Raw genomic sequence first — 18,967 nt, 5'->3', positions numbered from 1 at the left:
TGCTGGTCGGTTTCCGATTATCGGCACCGATGAAGCCGGTCCGGGAGGACCCCTGCTCCCAGCCCTAGAACAAATGAGCTCAATTATGATTGTTTTGCTTGTTCACCTCTGCATAGCGATACTTACCTTTATTAGTGGCTTACAACTGAAGGTACGTCAAAAATACGCTATTTTTCATACCGGTAAAAATAATTATTGAACTTTTCGGAACGGGAATTGATGAAAGTTTTTATAAACAAATAACAATTTTCAATCGGCCGTAGAGTGAAAAAATAGTAATAAAAGAGTTTTTATTACACGTTTCGTTACTCTGGAATTTTTTTTATTGTTACCGTAAATTTTACACATTTTTACTTTTACGTTTTATTGATGCTACATTATGCGATAGCTTTTTACAAGGGTTGTTGTGAATTTTTGGTATCATCATATTCTTGCGGAAAATTCTGCCGTGATTACACTAGGATAAAAACATTTATTTTTATGCTGGACTTTTTTTCCGTCCTGTACTGCTTCACATGATGTTTTTCAGAACAGTCTCCAAAAAGTGTATGTACTGTTTTTGCATTATTCAGTTACGTTCATTACATCATTTAATTACGCTCATTAGCTATTTTCTGCTTTAGAAGCATGTGAGTTTTTTTCTTCATTTCCATTTGACGGTTTGTGATACTTTTCTATTTTTGACTTACAGTACAATGTTGTATTTTTTTTTGTAATAACTATTTACAATAATGTTATAAAAACTTGGGTTGACTGCAAATAGTGCTTGGTTTTTCGTCACTCTGATAAATTAGAAACCAATACTAACGAATTATTAAAGTGATTTGTATAGTATTGAAAACATTTGACGGTTTCAGTTTTTCATATCGTTTCAATAAATCTTCCAATAACCCTTAGTTACTGAACTTATAAAATAAAAATCGATGGGCATATTTTTCAAAAAAAAATGTTTTCGAAGCAGCTAATTTCCTGTTGTTATTTTCATTACTTACCCTAATAAACACAATTGCACACTACTTTACACATTTGCATACGTCTATTATCAAAGGTCTCTCTAGCTTATGTTCGATTCACGATATAAAAAAAACTTCCTAGAGACACCAACTATCCATCTACCGATTGAGTGCTGATCAGCTCTGACACGTTTTTCTTTTCTTTCCGGAAGTCGTATGTACACATGTCATATCAAAACAAGCCTAAATAAACGAAATGATTCATAAGGCACTTTATTTTACTCAAATATTTATCAAATCATTGCCTCACAGATTGTGTAACTCGGCTTTTCCTGCCATCCACATTAAGCCGACCGTTTATTTCTTTGGCTGAGCAACGGCAAAAATGCAACCTTTCTTCTGTCTGCAGTACCGGGGGTCGGGTTGCCTATTTATTTACGCTGAGCTTTCGCGTGCTGCGGGGATTTTGAAGTCGAACTTTGACCGCAGCTCTTGCCGCACCATCCGGCTACACTAGCATTAAGAGACAAGTTCCGGCGGCTTTTCTGTTGGAACTGGAATGTCAACCGCCACCGGATCGGCGAAGAGCAAAGTTACTCCCACACTCACATACCTGCCCTGTTTCGTGTTTACCTAGGGACATTCATTCGCATACACACTTACCGCCCGGTAGACCCGCAAAGGAAACATTTTCAGGAGAAATTCTACTTCTATTGGGAAATCGAATAGTTTTCCATCGGATGTAACTGAATAGGAAAGCGAAACAGTCTTAGACCGGATGATCCGGACGAGTGCCCGTAGCGAGAAAAGCATAAGTAAAAGTTTACGACGAGCAGAAAGTTTTCGCTCCCAGTTTCCAGCTTTTTAAGACGATTTAGTCCAACTGTGATCGGGATTACTCGGCAGCAAGCCACGCTGTGTGTTCGGGGTGGTAAACTTTCCAGGTAAAAGTTGTTGTGATGCTGAAACGGGGCTCCCTCAACTAAACTCCGTGCGGAAGTGTTTCTTGTCTTGATAATCGAACACGATGACGATGGGATTGCACTAGCAAAAACAAAATCTAACAGACGACGGAAGGACTCTTCGGGCACAGCGGAAGCACTGAACCCTGCTTACAATATTCATGACCACCGGATACCTGGTCCTGGTACTCAAAGCATCCATTAGTTTACAAGGGGGATTTCCCGATATTGGCCACTATCGGTCCCACACCAGGGAACCACATTAGCGGGAAAAGTTTTTAAGTGAATCGGTTTGTTTTATGCTTCGATCGCTGGGCGTGGATCTTTCATTTTGAAACTTGCGAAAAACTGCAGCCGGTTGGCTCAGGTGTACTGAATATTTTAGTCCGGGGGCACTATCGAGAGTACCGTGTTACGGTAGCCCGTTATCATTTATGATCGGAAGTAATTATCCAAACACGGATTATTGCGGATGTTGGACAAGACTAAACACTTAGAAAAAAACGTGTTTAATCCACCTAGCAGTGAGATGATACCTTTTTTTATCAATCCGCATGAGTTTTTTGCATGAATATTCTTCGGTTTAGTTCTCATGACATTATTTTAATGACCGTCGTTTTAAGCGGTAATTTGTGATTTTAATCACTCAATACCCTGTATTGTCGAAGCTGCAAATCGGATCAAATTTGAATCTAAACGTGTGATAATCGATTGAACGTTCCATGAGATGTCGAAGAAAGTTTCAATTTAGAGTTTACGGTTATTTACGGTACTTCCAGAGCCGGTATTCAGGAACCAGCATAACCCAGAACGATTCGTATGGCAAAAAAAATATGACGAAATTGCAATAGTTTTCAGTCCAACTTTGAAACTTTTTAGAATTGTCATCTTCTATATCGGCTTGAATTTTAAAAACTCATCACCCTGTAATTCCAGAATCGGATAAAATTCATTAATTTTGCATGGGACCATAAATTCTTTAATTAGAATTTTTGTTTTTGAAATTCAATTTTTTGAGAAAACGATTGGATACTGGAACCGGAATTCAAAATCAGTGTAGTCGAAGTCAGTTAAATTCACCTGAGGAGTTGTACAGTTTACATTCGATTCAAATTGTTTGGAAATCAGTGCAGACTGACTAAAAAGCAAGATGTTTTATAGAATCTTACGACCCTTTATTTGAATCTTAGATGGTTCTTAGATTTCATTTGAATCTTAGATCATCTAAGGCATCTATGACAAAAATGAGTTACACTATTTTAATTTCGTTTGACATATCATCCTGTAGCTCAGGAACCAGAAGTCGGATGCAGACGTAATTCAGGAACTTTGTTCGGAAGCACTTCTCGTATGAATCTGAGTTAGTTTTGGTTGAGTCATCTCAAAGACACAATGAAATTATTTTCCACACAAGCATTTGCTGATCTCGACGAACTGATTCGAATGGTATATTGGTTTCATGTTCTTCCAGCATTCATTACTGTCAGTAGTTTGAATCAATATAATTATGCAATTGTTTTAACTCAAAAATGCTGCCATCTTGGCCATCATCTGATTTACATATGTCGTTTTCGAACGATTATGTTGCCAAAAGAAACTGGGTATAAATAAACGATATAATAAAATAAAAATAATGTTGCCAAAAACGAGCCGTGCTAAAATCGGTCCGAGGCAAACTGTCATGAAAAAGGATGTTGTACACAGTCTTTATGGTACCTAGAAGCAATCGTATGTAACAGTATAAAAAATCGTGTTTCACGTTGCTCCCAAGCATTGCTTCGTCATACAGCGCTCAAAACTCCTACTGCTGGAATAGGGGGAAAAGTCGCTTACACAAAAATATCGATATCTCTGTTAAAAATGGACGGATTTTAACAATCTAAGGCTTGTTGGATAGCTATTTCCGTGCGGAATCTAAGTCTGGAAACATATTTTGTTTTCAAGGTCAATTGTGACAGATATTGGCAGAAAACTGAAAATTTTGACATAAAACTTCGTATTACTCAAAATTAAACATCCGATCTCAAAACCATTCAATAGCGTTCTGGGTGACGGGGAGACCTTTCATTTGCGACTAGTTTGATCAAAATCGGTCCAGCCATCTCTGAGATCTCGACCTCTTAGTTGACAACACACATACAGACACACTCACACACACACACACACACACACACACACACACACACACACACACACACACACACACACACACACACACACACACACACACACACACACACACACACACACACACACACACACGGACAAAGTCAGTTCGTCGAGCTGAATCGATTGGTATATGACACTCGGCCCTCCTGGCCTCGGAAAATTTTTCCAAAGTTTGAGCGAATTCTATACCTATTTTTTATATTTATAAAAAAAGGTAAAAACGTGTTAATTTACGTCTTTATAGACACACATAGAATGAGCGTCGTAATTCACATAAGTTTACAAATCAAAACTCGAAAAATAAGTCATATCATTAGCTTCACAGTTCATTTAACTGATGTTTACATCGATATAGACATAAAACTTGTGTGTATGTTAATAGATGTAATATTGTGCCAACACCGAAGAAATTATGGCATGCTTGAATTTACGTCAAGCGAAAATTTCATGTTTTCTAAGAGTGTAGATTAGACAGTCTGTTCGATAGGTATGAAACATCTCCTTTCTATATGCAGAATTCAGTATTTTTTCAAACAAAAGTTCAATCAGCAACACTATCTTTTCGTGAAATCTTTCTGCTATGCAAGGTTGGCAGTTATTGTTTGTCGCCAATTATCAATAAACTTAAACACTATCTTACACTCTTTTGATGTAGTTATCATGATCACAAAAAAGGCATAACACGCAATGTTTCTCAATATTAATGCAATGCAGTATCCAGTATCCAAATTTATCAAAAGATACACAAATTTAGCTCTTAGAGTTACGGGCGGGTCTCTGGAATGTGATAGTGCAAATTCATCCTCTTCTAAATTTATTTTTTCAAACTGACCACCATACTATCCCACACCTAAAAGCTTTTCAAGGAGCCCCTCTTGTAATTGACGCAAATAATCAAATTAATAACTTTCACATTTGTTACGATAGCGCGTGGAATTAATTGTTTAACATATCCGACAAAAAAAACTGATCTGTAGCAACTGTGGAACAGGTCCTGTTTAACTCGTTTTAATTGCTACTATGAGAACTCAATATAAGTTTCACTTCGAAGTTTTCCCAGCAATTCTTTATGTGTTCTTGCAATCGGATACCAGTAATCGGTATGGTCGAAGTCGATTCGATTTATTTATTTGATCTTGATCGCTGGTCACCTACGACAATCAGCTGGCCACATGTCAGCACTGTCAAAAAGCTGTTCACTATTGTATGGTCTTACGACAGAGGCTTTTAAGCGAAATTTTTTTCGGAATTCAATGGAAGACTAAAACCAAAGGCCTACGAATGCAAATTCAAAACAATTCTCGTTGTTCTGTGTGGTAAGTCATTTGAAAAACTGAATAAAAAAACACCTACACCCAACGACAACGGTACTTCTTTTACACCGGCTCAGACCAATGTCAATACTACAATAGTTTAACATCAATTGAACAGTATCGCTAGGAAAATAAAACCACACAACGTTGTTCCTACCAGTAACAGTGACGCCGAACCAATGAATAAGGGCTTGAGTAGTGAACCTTTCCCGATCAACAGAACATAACAGGATTCTATCAAAATTATATATGATCCTAATATTTATCTCTCATTATGTTATAAATATGATCAAATCAGAAGCAAACATTCAGATTTTATTAAGATTATAGCAAGTCCAGATATTATATTAAGGGCCGTTATATTTCAGGTAAAACTCTTCTAGAGAATTGAGAAAAAAAGAGTTTAAACACTTTTGTCAATCATGTTTTTGACTTTCAACCAGAAAAATGCTATGCTTCAATAAAAAACAGTTACAAACATTTTTCCAATTTAACATACCTGAAGATGCTTTTGAAAACAATAATTTGATATTTGATTTTGGAATGACGGTCTAAATTTCAAATTTGAGAACGTTCCTAAGTAATTCCTACTTAAATTGTGTAAAGTTTTTATTCAAATATTAATTTTAAATTGAAAATAAATATTTTTCAAGATGATTTTGCGCTTTTTCTTTTACGAACAAAGAAAGGTAAGGCAAAAGCTTTAAAACTCGACTAATAAATATTGGAAAAAGTGCATTCGACTCAGTTCATTGAATTCTACAATGTTTCCTCAGATATGATTTTCACAAACTTGGAGTCAAATGAATGCTTGAATTCTTCAATTTTATCGGTGACCGATTTTTGTTTTCGAAAACACAGAGTGATAAGTGTTCAAAATTTCAAAACGTTTTCAAAAGTGACGCTGCAGTACACGAAAAACAAAATCTAAACTGGGCTCAAAACCAAAATCTAAACTCAGCTTTTTCGATTTATAGGTCTTTTAGTTGCAGATTGAAAGTAGTGACTTTAGTTTTACCGGACCCCGGATGTACTGGAAATAGAGCAACAAAATTCTATAAAAAAATCGTACCGATTTATCTTTAGTTCTTGCTGTACTTTATACTATGTTGATCGGATGAACGTAGTTCTAAATAAAACACTTTGTTAATATTACATTGAAAAATGTTTACTGGTGGCGCTGTTGATATTATCATGGCCTAAAGCAAATTGAAGTAATACCAAATAACTTGATTAGGTCATCAATTAATAAGATCTACAAATTACAGATAGCACATTTTGTCCGCTGTCATCTATATCATTGCATTTTTACATTCATGAATCAGACAAAAACGATTTATCGCACCATAATGCCTTAGATTTGGAAAGTTCTATTCATTCATATCTGATAAATTTATGACAGTCTCATTTCGTATTATTTTGATTACTTCCAATCCGGAACCATGAGCTGGAATTCGAAATTTGAAATGTAGAGTTTAAAACAACCGACCCGCATTATGAGACTTTCCATTTGAATCATTTTTCTGTGAGTCAATCTAGGTAGATATGAATCAATCAAACCAGAATGAAAGTTGTATTTTGATGGTTTTTGAACATTACTTGCTGGGCTTCTGGCTGCGGATATCGCAAACTAATGTGACTAATAGGCGATTGGTTCATCATCAATCATAATATACACTTTTTCAAATTTTTCAAACGAAGTTTTATTCTAATCTAAATTTACGAAAATCGATTCAGCCATCACGGTAAAGCTTATTCCCCCAAAAATTGGGTAATAACAACTGAAAAGTCGTACTTTTAATTTGTAACAAATTTAGATATAATATTGATATTTACATATCAAGGTTTGTAACAATTTTGTTATCACCTAGGTTAAATTGAGTTATAATTTTTGTTATTTTAGCTATTAACGAGGCTAAGAATATGACTAAAGATAGAATTGCTTGGGATGGGATTAGATGGGATTGTTCTCTCTATTTTTTGGATAGCAATGAGAGCGATTCTTTTCCAAGAAAGAAAATTACTACGATATGCATCTATAAATATAATAAACAAATTATTTTCTACGAATGAACACTTTCTGGGAAACTATCTCAAGTAGCAAATATAACTTATTGAAATTTCGAGATGTTCCACAATTGTTTAAGTATTGTTATTTATGTTAGATATGTTCAGGAAGTTATTTACACATAATAAAATCGGTTGTGCAAATTATCACTGTTGAGTTTCACAATACCATAAATCATTGTAGAACAGCTTTTGAGTGCATCTACGACAATTGTGCAGCAAATCAAGTTCTGCAAAAAAAACTTACATCGGCGTGGAAAAAGAAAGTAATTATAATAGTCGTGCAACTCACCAAAAATTTTCCAAATGGCTGTCATAATTGTATCAGACACAATATATGCTGAAACGGAGAAAAATCTCTTAATGAAGGAAAAGGGGGGGAAAATGATGCTCTCCGCAAGGTACAAAATGATAAGAGCTTTTGCAGCTTCATAAATTTTTAGGTCAATATGAGAAGTTTACCATGCAAACACCAATGAAATGAAATTTCACCATAAAAAAGCGCAACTACAAGAGAACTATATGAGTTTCTCAATCGATTTTTTATACGGTCATATATCTCTAACGCCTTTGTTTTTGTTATTATTTCAGTTTGTTTCGAAATTGATTTCACAAGTTCCAAATGAACGTTCATATAATATTAACTATAACATAACTCATACAGTTGCATATTCAATTTTTCTCCCTCAAATATCACTGATTGTTGAACATACGTTATTCGTAACAACGGAAGAACTGAAAGGTATGTTGCACAACACAGAAAAAGTGCGCTACACAACGCTTACCAGAATAGTAATATAAACTAACTTGATAAATTGCACAATTAGTATAAACATAAGGGACCGAAACTTAACGTGCTACTTGGGAGCTTGCGGACTCATCATCTGTTTATAGATTTTGAGGCAGCGTACGATTCAGTGAAACGAAACGAATGTTAGTACATGGCATCCGATGAAACCGACCAGACTGATATGTGCTACGTTCGATGGATCAGAATTGTGCATCAAAATTGCTGGTATGATATCTGATGCATTCGGGACGTAAGATGAAATGAAGGCGATGCGATACAAAGATCCAGCGTGTAGTAAAACGGAACGATCCGGAATCTGGATGGTAGAGCGGTTGAAGAGGTTGAGGGAGTAAGATACGAGGTCGTCCACGAGTACATATACCTTGAAATAGTGGTTCTACGCAGTCAATGGTGTTGCTTAATATACCGAAAATTAGAAGACGCTGGAAGGTTTTTCTGCTGCTTTCCAGTGTTGGCAGTTGGCAGTGGAGAAGAATAGTGACATCTGAGCCACTTGCTTTACCAAGTATACAATCAAACTGTCATTGAAAGCCTTTTTAAATACATGGGCTGGACACATAGTAAGAATGCCGATAGGCAGAACATCTGTACCATTGTCTCAGCCGTTCTAACCAGAGCTTAAAATTGTCACACATTCTCAATAAAAGAAACCATTCCAACAGTCTCATTTTCAATGTTTTACTGTCTCATTCGTAAATGACTAACACCAGAACAAACGAAGAGAGACGAAACATTTTCGTTTCTCATCGAAAAAATGAGAGAGTATAATTGCCAACGTCACTTTTTCCTCTATGACAAGACGAAACCAAACTACCGTCTTCAGGGAGCATCAGCAGAATTTCAATTCTCATTCTGTCATCGATGTATTGAAAATCTGTGACGCTTGGCTATAAAAAGTGACTAAAATATGGCAAATCGAAGCAATTACATCCCAGAACCTCTTTGGAAATCAACACTACTACAAATTCAAGCACCAACAGGGTAAAGTTATTGTGAAACCTTTCTCTGTCATTTTCAATTCTCACAGCTTCGGTTGAATATCGACACTGCTATGGGATTTTCACTGAAAACCGCACATGACTGAACGGGCAAATGAAAGAAAAAACACAATTTTGAAACTATTATCCCGCTTATGTCATCGACTGGACATGGATTTCGTTCTCATAGTTTGCAACCAAAGATGAGAGTGATAGTAATTTCTTGTCATTTTCGTCTATTTTTAGTCAATGAAAATGACTTTTATTAGCTCTGGTTCTAACTAACGTGACTGGTTGACTAGGGCAAAAGATTATGTGAAGTGGTAAATGATGAATGCAGTTTTGGACAAGACGAGCGGAAGCTTTCAAAACTGATATACTAATAATAATCTTAAGACTAGATATATAAATTTCAGCATTCAACTTTTATTATATGGATCAACACACAATATTGTAACCATAGATATTTAATACTTAGATTGAATATCTGAACTGAATATATCACGGTTCTCGAAAACATCAAAAAACAGCGCTAAAATTAATGGGAACGTTGTGTTCTATCAGCGCCTGCAGTCGATCAAACACGACACCAAATACCAAATGATCAAAACAGGCTCTCAAAAACAGAAAAATAATTGTTGATTCAATAATAAGTAAATGCCTATCCATGATGACCGAATTGTAAAATAGTTCTCTGGAATAATATTTTATCACCATTGAATTCTACTATATATCACATTCACTATGTATCTCATAACACTTTAAGCATGTATAATACATACCACAATACAGATAAGTATTTCAGAATGCTTTTTACATTCTTCATCAGTGTATCGGTTATTGTGACGTTTATTATACATGTTTAAAGTTCTGTGAGATATATAGTGAATGTGTATAGTGACGTGAGATATAGTAGAACTCAATGGTGATATAACATTTTTCTAGTGAATTAATTCTACTAAACGTGCAAGTAACAAATCAGAAATAAAATAGTTTCCTGGTAACAACAACAAAAATTCCCACGAAGATTGAAAATTCATGTAGTTTTGTAATTTACTGAACACTGGCATCGAATGCACAGAAGAAAATATTTATCCGGTAAACTATTTGCAGCTGTTTTATTGGCCTGACGCTGATTAAACCGCAGTTTACTCGCACAAGAGATCATCATAATATATTTGCTTTACACATAACGTATCCAATTAATTCGAATCGAACCATTTTAATCCGCTTCCACAAATAACACCAAATATGTACGCCCGCCTAAAAGGGATTTTATCGGTTGGGAACGCCGGAAATTGGTCGAAAGCTCAACTCAGTAATCCCCGCATCGTAATTCATAAAGCAGCCGCGTAGGTTTGCTGTTCAATATATTCCTATTTTGATACGTCATCATACACTCATGGACTGGTACATACACCCATACATGTACAGTGAAGAACAGATATAATCTAAATCACATTTTACCGGTTTCTCTAAAAACATTAACCACATTAGCAGCTGATTTCTCGTTTGTTGACTTATTTATGAAGAATATTTTGTCTGTTTACTGGACGCTTTCCATCGATTTCCCTATTCCCAAAATGGCTTCATTATGAACAAGGATTTTTATTTTGCTCCATGTTTCATTGTAGTTTATATTACGGTATTCTAAAATTGGATGTCCTTGCCTTACTAGCTGGTGCCTACCACTTTCTATCTCAGCTTTCTCTAAATGTACGACTATAGTGACCTAATAATTTAACCATGAAGTTCTCAGTTCATTTATCACGGACTTGGATGCAAATATATCTACTTCGACTCTATATTGCTAACCTTACAGTCTACGCACATACACCGCTATCAGCGGACACAATTACCATTAGTAAAAAGTACTTCTGATGAACGTTTTGCCGCTTTTATAATTAAGCAGCTTAATCGAGAGAGTGGTGGTAGTGGGGGTCACAGGAGGAAGCTCAACACCAACTGTTTACTCCGTCGAATGAAAGTGCCTTATTCCAGCACTCGTCGAATTAGTGAGCCAGCACAACAATCAACACGAGTAACTTAATAATAAGTGAACTAACCATCCACCGGGCGGCTCCACTGTTGGAAATCGAACTCATCACGAATTCCAGTTCGTTCAATGCCAACTCGTAGTTACGTGTGTAGAACTGGTGTATGTCGCTGATCTGTAAGAAAAAAAGCAAACAAAAACGAAAACGTTAGTGTAATAAGTGATAGAGAAAACACACCTCCGAGGTTTTGACTGAGCATTATTTCGTAAGGGACCGGTCATAAACCACGTAGACCAAAATGGGGTACTTTTCAGTTCACCTTTCTTCCCTCGTAGACTTTCACGAACCTTTTCAAATATCCCATTTCCTCCTCAGAAAATCTTCGCACACTTTAGGTTGTAGAGGGTGCATTCGATAAAAATGGCACAACGAAAATCTTTCTGTAACTTTCGAACTGTATGATAGAAACTTGAAATTTTGAGTAAATCTTACTGATAGTGAACTGTTTAGATCTGTTAAGTTCCACAGTTTTTCACACATTTATTCCAGTCATGTAATCGAAACAAGAAAGCTAGGAATCGCAAACCAGTGTCTCGTGTGATAAGAACATCCAAGGAGTGTCCGAAGGAAGTAAGGGAGTGATTGTAAAAGCTATCCGATGGATAGTGAAATGACTTTCCTGTGTAGTAGATCAAAAACCGTTCAGAACTGCCGAAAACCGTTGATTGTGCTGGGTTACATATTTTCAAGGGGTAATCAACTCCAAACCGGAATGACAAACCAAACATTACCACGAAAACTTGCGCTAAGAAACATTGTACGAAATTGCTAACCAAACTGTGTTGCATCGTGATGGTTGCCAAAACTTACGTCGAGGTTGGCTTCTAACTTCCTGAGTAAGTAGACAAAAACAAATTTTGTTACACTAGCTTATTTGTGACCAGTTTGCAACCAGAAATTTAAGTGATTGTTACTAGCATCTAATCAATTGCATGACTCAAAAAGAGCAGTTTCTGCTATTTGCTATGTCGGCTAAAAATAAGTTACGTTGTACTGCCATTCTGGAATAACTTATCTTTCCATAACTGGAAAATAATTTGTTTTCAAGTAAACTATTTGAAACTTAGTCACCATCGTCATTATTAACATTGAATGAATCCTGAATACTTTTGTCGTGAATACGACCTACTTTACTATGGGGCGCCTTTCCAAGATTTACCCTCTTATTGTATCTAACGAATCAACATAATTTTTGCTACATGCCATCGGAAATATGATCACAATTTTATGATAAAATTTTCAGTTGTGTGACATAATCTCAAGTAATTCTAAATTAAACTTTTCTTAAATATTTGGTATCAACGAGTATTAAAGAGGAAAACACATGACACACGTGCGCCTTTCTCGTAGTTTGAATGTTCTTAGCTCAGTGATCTGCGGAAGGATTTATATAATCTAACTACCAATACAATCAAAAATTTTCAACTTGAACGTGTATTGCAACAACATTGAAGTTTTTCTATAGTACACTATTAAAAAACCTGTCTGATTTGACCCATTTCAGCACCAGTCAATCAGAACGAGTTCTGAGGAAGAAAACAAAATATGTGCTGCTCCAGCGATATAAAAGCTGAATATTTTACTGTTTCTATAATTTTGTTAGCAAAGGTTATAGAAGCAAGATTCACACGAGAGTAACATCGGGCCGAGCACACAGCGTTACTACACCAGAAGTCTGGCAGTTGAAGTCATCAGTCGTAAAGGGAGAGCTGCTCAGTTAGGTTGTGGGAGCAACATCGAACTTCACGTTGAAATGCAGCGAGCGGCAGTCGCAGCCGGGCCGCGGCTACACAGCAAAACCACACAAGAAGCTTGCCTGCTGAAGTCATCAGTGTACACTCCAAGAACCATCTCGGATCTAAATGCAGATCCTGTTGGTCGTGACAAGACAAATCACTTTTCAGTGCTACAGATCATCATTAAAAATTAATTGATTTTTTTCTATTTCGTTCCAAAAGAATCAGATTCACCCAAATGAAAGTAGACAAACTTTGCACCGACTCACGCAATGCGAAAATGAAAGTATTGATGTAAAACACATCTTTATGCTAGTATGGGTGTCGTTTCGAAATATGCCGTGCGAAACAGGGTTGCCACATATTCAGATTATTCTGTATTTCGATTCTGCTGAAAAATACAGATTCAGATGTGACGAAAGAAAACAATTGAAAAACAACGCAAAAAATCCACATTTGTTTAAAAAGTTTTTGGAGTGAACGGGATTCGAAATTCGGTTTTGATTGGAAGCCGACATGCTATATTCATGCTACAAATCTCTAACATGTAACATTAATATAGTTATTGATTATAACGGTTTGTTTAGTTATCTTGAACATACTTCTTATGATATTTGTTTTTCAAGAAAGTAAAAACAATAATAAAATAATAATCATAAGATATTTTTGTTATTATCATTGTTGGTGTTCCTATATTTTGAAATCGTGCCCGATATGAAGTACTAGTGATAATATTACGGATAACGGAGTTAAATATATTCCAATAATTGTTCGTCTTTTTGATTAGGGGCTGTCCATAAAAGACGTCACGCCGCAAGGGGGAGGGGAGTGTTTCATAAAACGTGACCTTTTGAGACCGGGGTAAGGGAGGGGTTTGGAATGTGACGTCCAATATTTTCAATGAGCGCATTTTTACTGCTTTGCCATATTACCTGAAAAAATCTCTACAATAAACGTTTACATTCTATAGGAAAAGGTGTATTTGTTTATGTAAAAGCTTCTTCTTGTAAATTCGGAAATGAATGATGCAGGAAATCATTTCTGTAGTGATCAGCAAAAGTGCACGGAGGAGCGAGTAAATTAGCGAAATTAATAAATTATGCCTAATATGAGTAAAAAAGCAAAAGATGCCTTCAAACGGTTTAACTTAATTTACGCACTGACAATTTTTTCAGTAATTTGATTTTCTAGCATTGATAATAGTATATCATAAGAATTTCTCTTATCTGATTCTGATGCAGTTTATTCAATTGTACTCCATTTGAAAAAGGGCGGGAGATCAACGATTTCAGACGTAGATCATGTCATGTCTTATCTTGATCATATGTGATTTTCCTCTACCAACATCATAGCTTATCGAATCATCCAATGATTGAACTTACATTAATCAAGAATCATTTAAGCTCAATATCACTAAATATTGTGTGACGGAAGATCAGTACCGATATTGATCGAAGTGATTTAAAATTCACTGATCAACTGATCATGAAAAGATTCTCCGGCAGTGATCTCGTTTTGATGAGGTTTTGGTCTTTATTTTCTCAGCCCTGTATGCTACACTAAGGAAATATTATTCTTTACCTAAAACAATAATATATCTGTGTACCCCTAGGAGGAATAAAACAGATGATTTGAATGTTTCATCAATGTTAATTTTGTTAATTTATATAATTGATATTAATAAAATAATTCCGATGATTTTGTAGTCTTAGGGATATTTTTTAATCTGATGACAGCATGTAATTAATCGATTTTTCCTTTATATTTGTATGGTTTGTCATACATATTGAGAATGCATTGAGATGAATTTTATTTGTTTTGAATTCGTGACATGTGACACAGGGGGCGTGGGGGTCTTTACTTCTGTGACAATTTGTGACAAAGGGGGGATGGGGAGTCAAAAATCGTCAAAAAAAGCGTGACGTCTTTTATGGACAGCCCCTTAGCTTGAATCTGCGCTGAATAATATTTATATTATTGATTATATTATTTCAAAATTCTTTATGAAATTTAGCCTTTTGCCTATATTAGCAAATTAAAAAGGAATTGTTTCAAGTTTTGAATATACAGTTTTGGAATAGTAGCCGTTTAATGTAACTAATCTGTACTTTAGTGTGGGCATCGTTTCAAATTCTAGTAGTGAAAAAGAGGAAAGCTGACGCAATTCACACAATTGATCAACTAACTGATATTCGGAAGTGCGAATGAAGTGTGCCAGTTTTTTTTTGTATTCACGACATCCAGTTATGTCTCTGACATTACCCACCCGCCATTTTCATCAGCACTAAGAAGGCAGTAGTGTACTTGAAATCACAAACTTGATACAAGATACAAATTTCACAACGATTTTAAAACTTTCAAATGGAATTCAATTTTAATAAACTGTTTTTTTTATGCGCCTTCAATCAAAATCTGTTAATATAGATATGAAAAATGAACAACGAAATAACCCGATGTTCAGAATGTTCAAAATAATCCAAGTAGAGTGATTTCTTATTATTTTAAATTCATATATCATGAGAATTATAATATTAAGACTATCGATTTTCAATCCCTATATTGTTTTCTTCGTGTTTATGATAGTGCATAGAACAAAAATGACTATTTTGCTTTAATTATTTTCGCCAAAAAGTAGTTTTGAAAAAAGTAATTTTCTGGTTTTATTTATGTTTTATACACTTTTTGCGACTCCATAGTGTGATAGCCATATTCAAGCCAACAAAAGTAGTTTAGGTTGCATTTTCGTTATTATTACGTTGGGAAAACCTACCGCCAGCTATCAGAATCAATGCAAAAATTGCATGTTATAACCTTGTAATATCTATGTTAATGCTATATCAAATCAGAGTAATGATTTATATATCCAAAAAAAATTTGAATTTTACAGATGACTTAATCCCTCATACGATGTAATTCATAAAGACCTAATTTGTCAAATGATGGAAAATTTTATTTGTTATGACTTAATTTTAGATGAGCTTGAATTTTACTGGTTTCGACTGTAACTTGCATTCTGCTAGCAGGTGCGACTGTATGAATTTAAATGCACCTTTTACCAGCCAAGCAGATGCATGCTTCTGTGGCTCAGTCGATTAACAGACGTACTTGCGATCCGATGATCCTCGGTTCAAGTCGCGACGTATCAGTATTCTTTTTTTTATATCAATGAATTTTATGTCATGGAGCTTTAGACACAATTTTAAATGTTCTTCCACGTGAATTTGCGTGAACTGCGACGCTCCATTTATGTGCATCTAATAAGATGTAAAATCACAGGGATATTTTTAAGTGTGTACGCTTATGTGTTTAAAATGGTTTCGCAACGGAAAATAAATCTTTTTTCAAGTAGTAGCTAAAAGCATAGCTGTGATTAAAGATATGTTAGATTCAAGTAGCGGTAACTTACAAATGATAGTTAATTCAATGTTTATGTTATAAAGAAACATTACTGTCACCTAAAAAAAAATAAAAACAAAATAAATATGTTCGTACTATTGTTGCAACATAGTTGGGCTAAGTGGTATCAGAACTAGTTCTGGGTTGCTACTATTGAAGTCAAATAAACTTATTTTCAACTAGTAGGTAGAAGTATAGTTGTGATTAAAGATATGTTTGTATTACGTAACGATAGCTGATAAATTATAATCAATTCAATATGACTAAAAGATGTGGTGATTAAAAACCTAAATAACTATTTCGTAACTAGTTATGTTATGGAGAAACGTTGCTGTCACCTTGTTTTAACCAGTATAACATAAAAAAATATTCGTGCTCTTGGTGCAACATAGTTTGGACTTAGTCGTATCAGAACTAGTTGCGGATTGTTACTTGGGTGAGAAAGTCGATTGTACAAATTTTGACAGCTTTTTTCAAGAGCTTGCTGATTGGACATTTAAATAAAACACATGCCAAATTATGAAATGGTAATTTTTTTTATTTTGTGGATAATTTACTGGCATTTAACATTTAAATATGATTTCGGGCATATGGCCGCCACGACTATTTTTCACAAAGATCATTCTGGTCATTCGCGTCGTTCTCACCACCAGCCCACAGACCGAACCAGACAGTACATTTATCGAGATGCATCGGTAATTCACGAATTTATCTCGATTATCTTTCCTACAAATAAGACTATTTTGCTTGTTGACATTCAATCAAAAATGCGCCTCATAACTGAAGAAAATTTTGCGCTATAAAAGTTTTAATTGAACACTGATTTTGAAAATTAATTTCCACAACTTAGAAGTGTTGTACTGGAGTTAATCTATTCATGATGAATTGCCAAACAATACTGATTAGAGACGTCACTTTACACTATCAAAACAAATTTCGGACAATTGAGTAACTGAAAAGTACGATTGATTGTTGAAAAAACAAATTCTCTTCTAGGCTGCTCAATGGAATGAGAAGTCTCGGGCCTAATTAAGAAAATGTCGATTTTAACCGCGAAAACTTTTTTAATCTTCAGTATTATCTCCAGCGATACACCTGACCTCAGCATTCGACGAAAATTCTTTTCCTTGGAGAAACCTGGTTTGGAAATAGATAATAGTCGCAGGGGCCAGGTCTGGAGAATACGTGAGATGGTAGACAAATCCGTACCACGAATCATTCAATTAAATATCAATTCAATCAATATCAGTTTATGTTTTTTCAGGACACGAAGTTAGTCTTTTTCCACACCTTGATAAAAACTAGAACTCGCCTGACACGATCAGCTGTTATTTAAACACAAGCGGATAGATTGACATGAAATTTGGTGTTGGGCCAGCCACGAGCTTGTTCTCAATTAAAATATACACGGTTCGAAACTATTCACGTCTTTTCTGTGAATGTCCAAGGACTTTTCATTATACAGATAGTATATGCCCGCACATTGGACTTAACGACACCCATGAAATCCTGTGCAACAATTGGGCCAGCTTTCTTACACAGTTTCATTCACTCTTCCTTAAAATCTTTGGAGGATTTTGAAAACCATACGTACTAGCCTGGAATTTCTCTAATAGGCCAATTTTCGGTGAGTTCCAGTTCAAAAACAACATTGTTGGCTTTAGCCACTCCATCACCGGTTTCGCGTAATGGCACAATGCCAGATCCAACCAAATAACGTGGAACCGGAGGAAGGGTAATAGGCGCTTGTGAAGCGATATTTTCTTGTACATTTAGCCGTTGGTATTGCCAGCCGTTATATACAACTAGCTGAATTTACCACGTCAACAGATTATTTGCCACATCTAGTATTTCTTGAAAAATTGATCGTCCTTTTTCCGGAACTTCTTCGGAATATCCAGGCGGGACTTGATGGAGCTCCATGGAGTCCGTGGAGTAGTCGTCTAATTCGATGCACTTAATCTGCGCTAACCACTCCAGATGCAACTTCCTGACCTGGTATTTGGCCACCGTATTCTATTCATCGGTCTAATTAGGTGTCTTCCTTACCATAAATACATTAAGTCCAGCCGGCCTTAAATCCATTAAGTCCGTCCCGGTTTGATTAAACGAACCTAATTCATTTTCTCTCCTGTGATACTCATGGAGATGCAGTGTTACCCGCGTTCACTAGAAACAACGAGTATCGGACTAACATTCCTTCCCTTCTTTAGTAACACTGCCTTCGGTCGTGGCCGGCGTCGATAATAATCATTTAATAAAAAAATTCAAGTGAGTAGAAATGCGCAATGCAACTACGGGCGGTCAGATTCAACTCAAATTAGCTCAGTTTCTAGGAATTGAAAAAATGTTATTCAATTCATCCATTTACTTGATACAGATAGTGCAAACTGTACGATTTCGCTGTCAAGAGTCCTGGTACAGTCAATTAACAGTTACATGGATTCAAAATAAAGCACTGAAAATTTCGAAAACTTCTGTTGACAAAGAAACCATTGCTCCACATTTTCAAATTGAAACTATTTT

General features: G+C 35.6%; 1 protein-coding gene across 1 annotated transcript in view; it reads right to left on the bottom strand.

Moving 5' to 3' along the window:
• Positions 1-300: 300 nt before the first annotated feature.
• Positions 301-18,967, bottom strand: part of LOC131437458 (limbic system-associated membrane protein) — a 294,699-nt gene continuing 276,032 nt past the window's right edge. The window contains exon 11 of the mRNA XM_058606826.1: positions 301-11,423. Coding sequence (XP_058462809.1) covers positions 11,265-11,423 — 159 coding nt within the window. The 3' untranslated portion in view covers positions 301-11,264. The remainder of the gene's footprint in view (positions 11,424-18,967) is intronic.

The sequence above is a fragment of the Malaya genurostris genome, chromosome 3 (genome assembly GCF_030247185.1).
Source record: "Malaya genurostris strain Urasoe2022 chromosome 3, Malgen_1.1, whole genome shotgun sequence".
In the NCBI taxonomy this organism is placed as follows: domain Eukaryota; kingdom Metazoa; phylum Arthropoda; class Insecta; order Diptera; family Culicidae; genus Malaya; species Malaya genurostris.
Note: the sequence above shows the minus strand (reverse complement) of the source record. Positions and strands in the feature narration are given on the sequence as shown.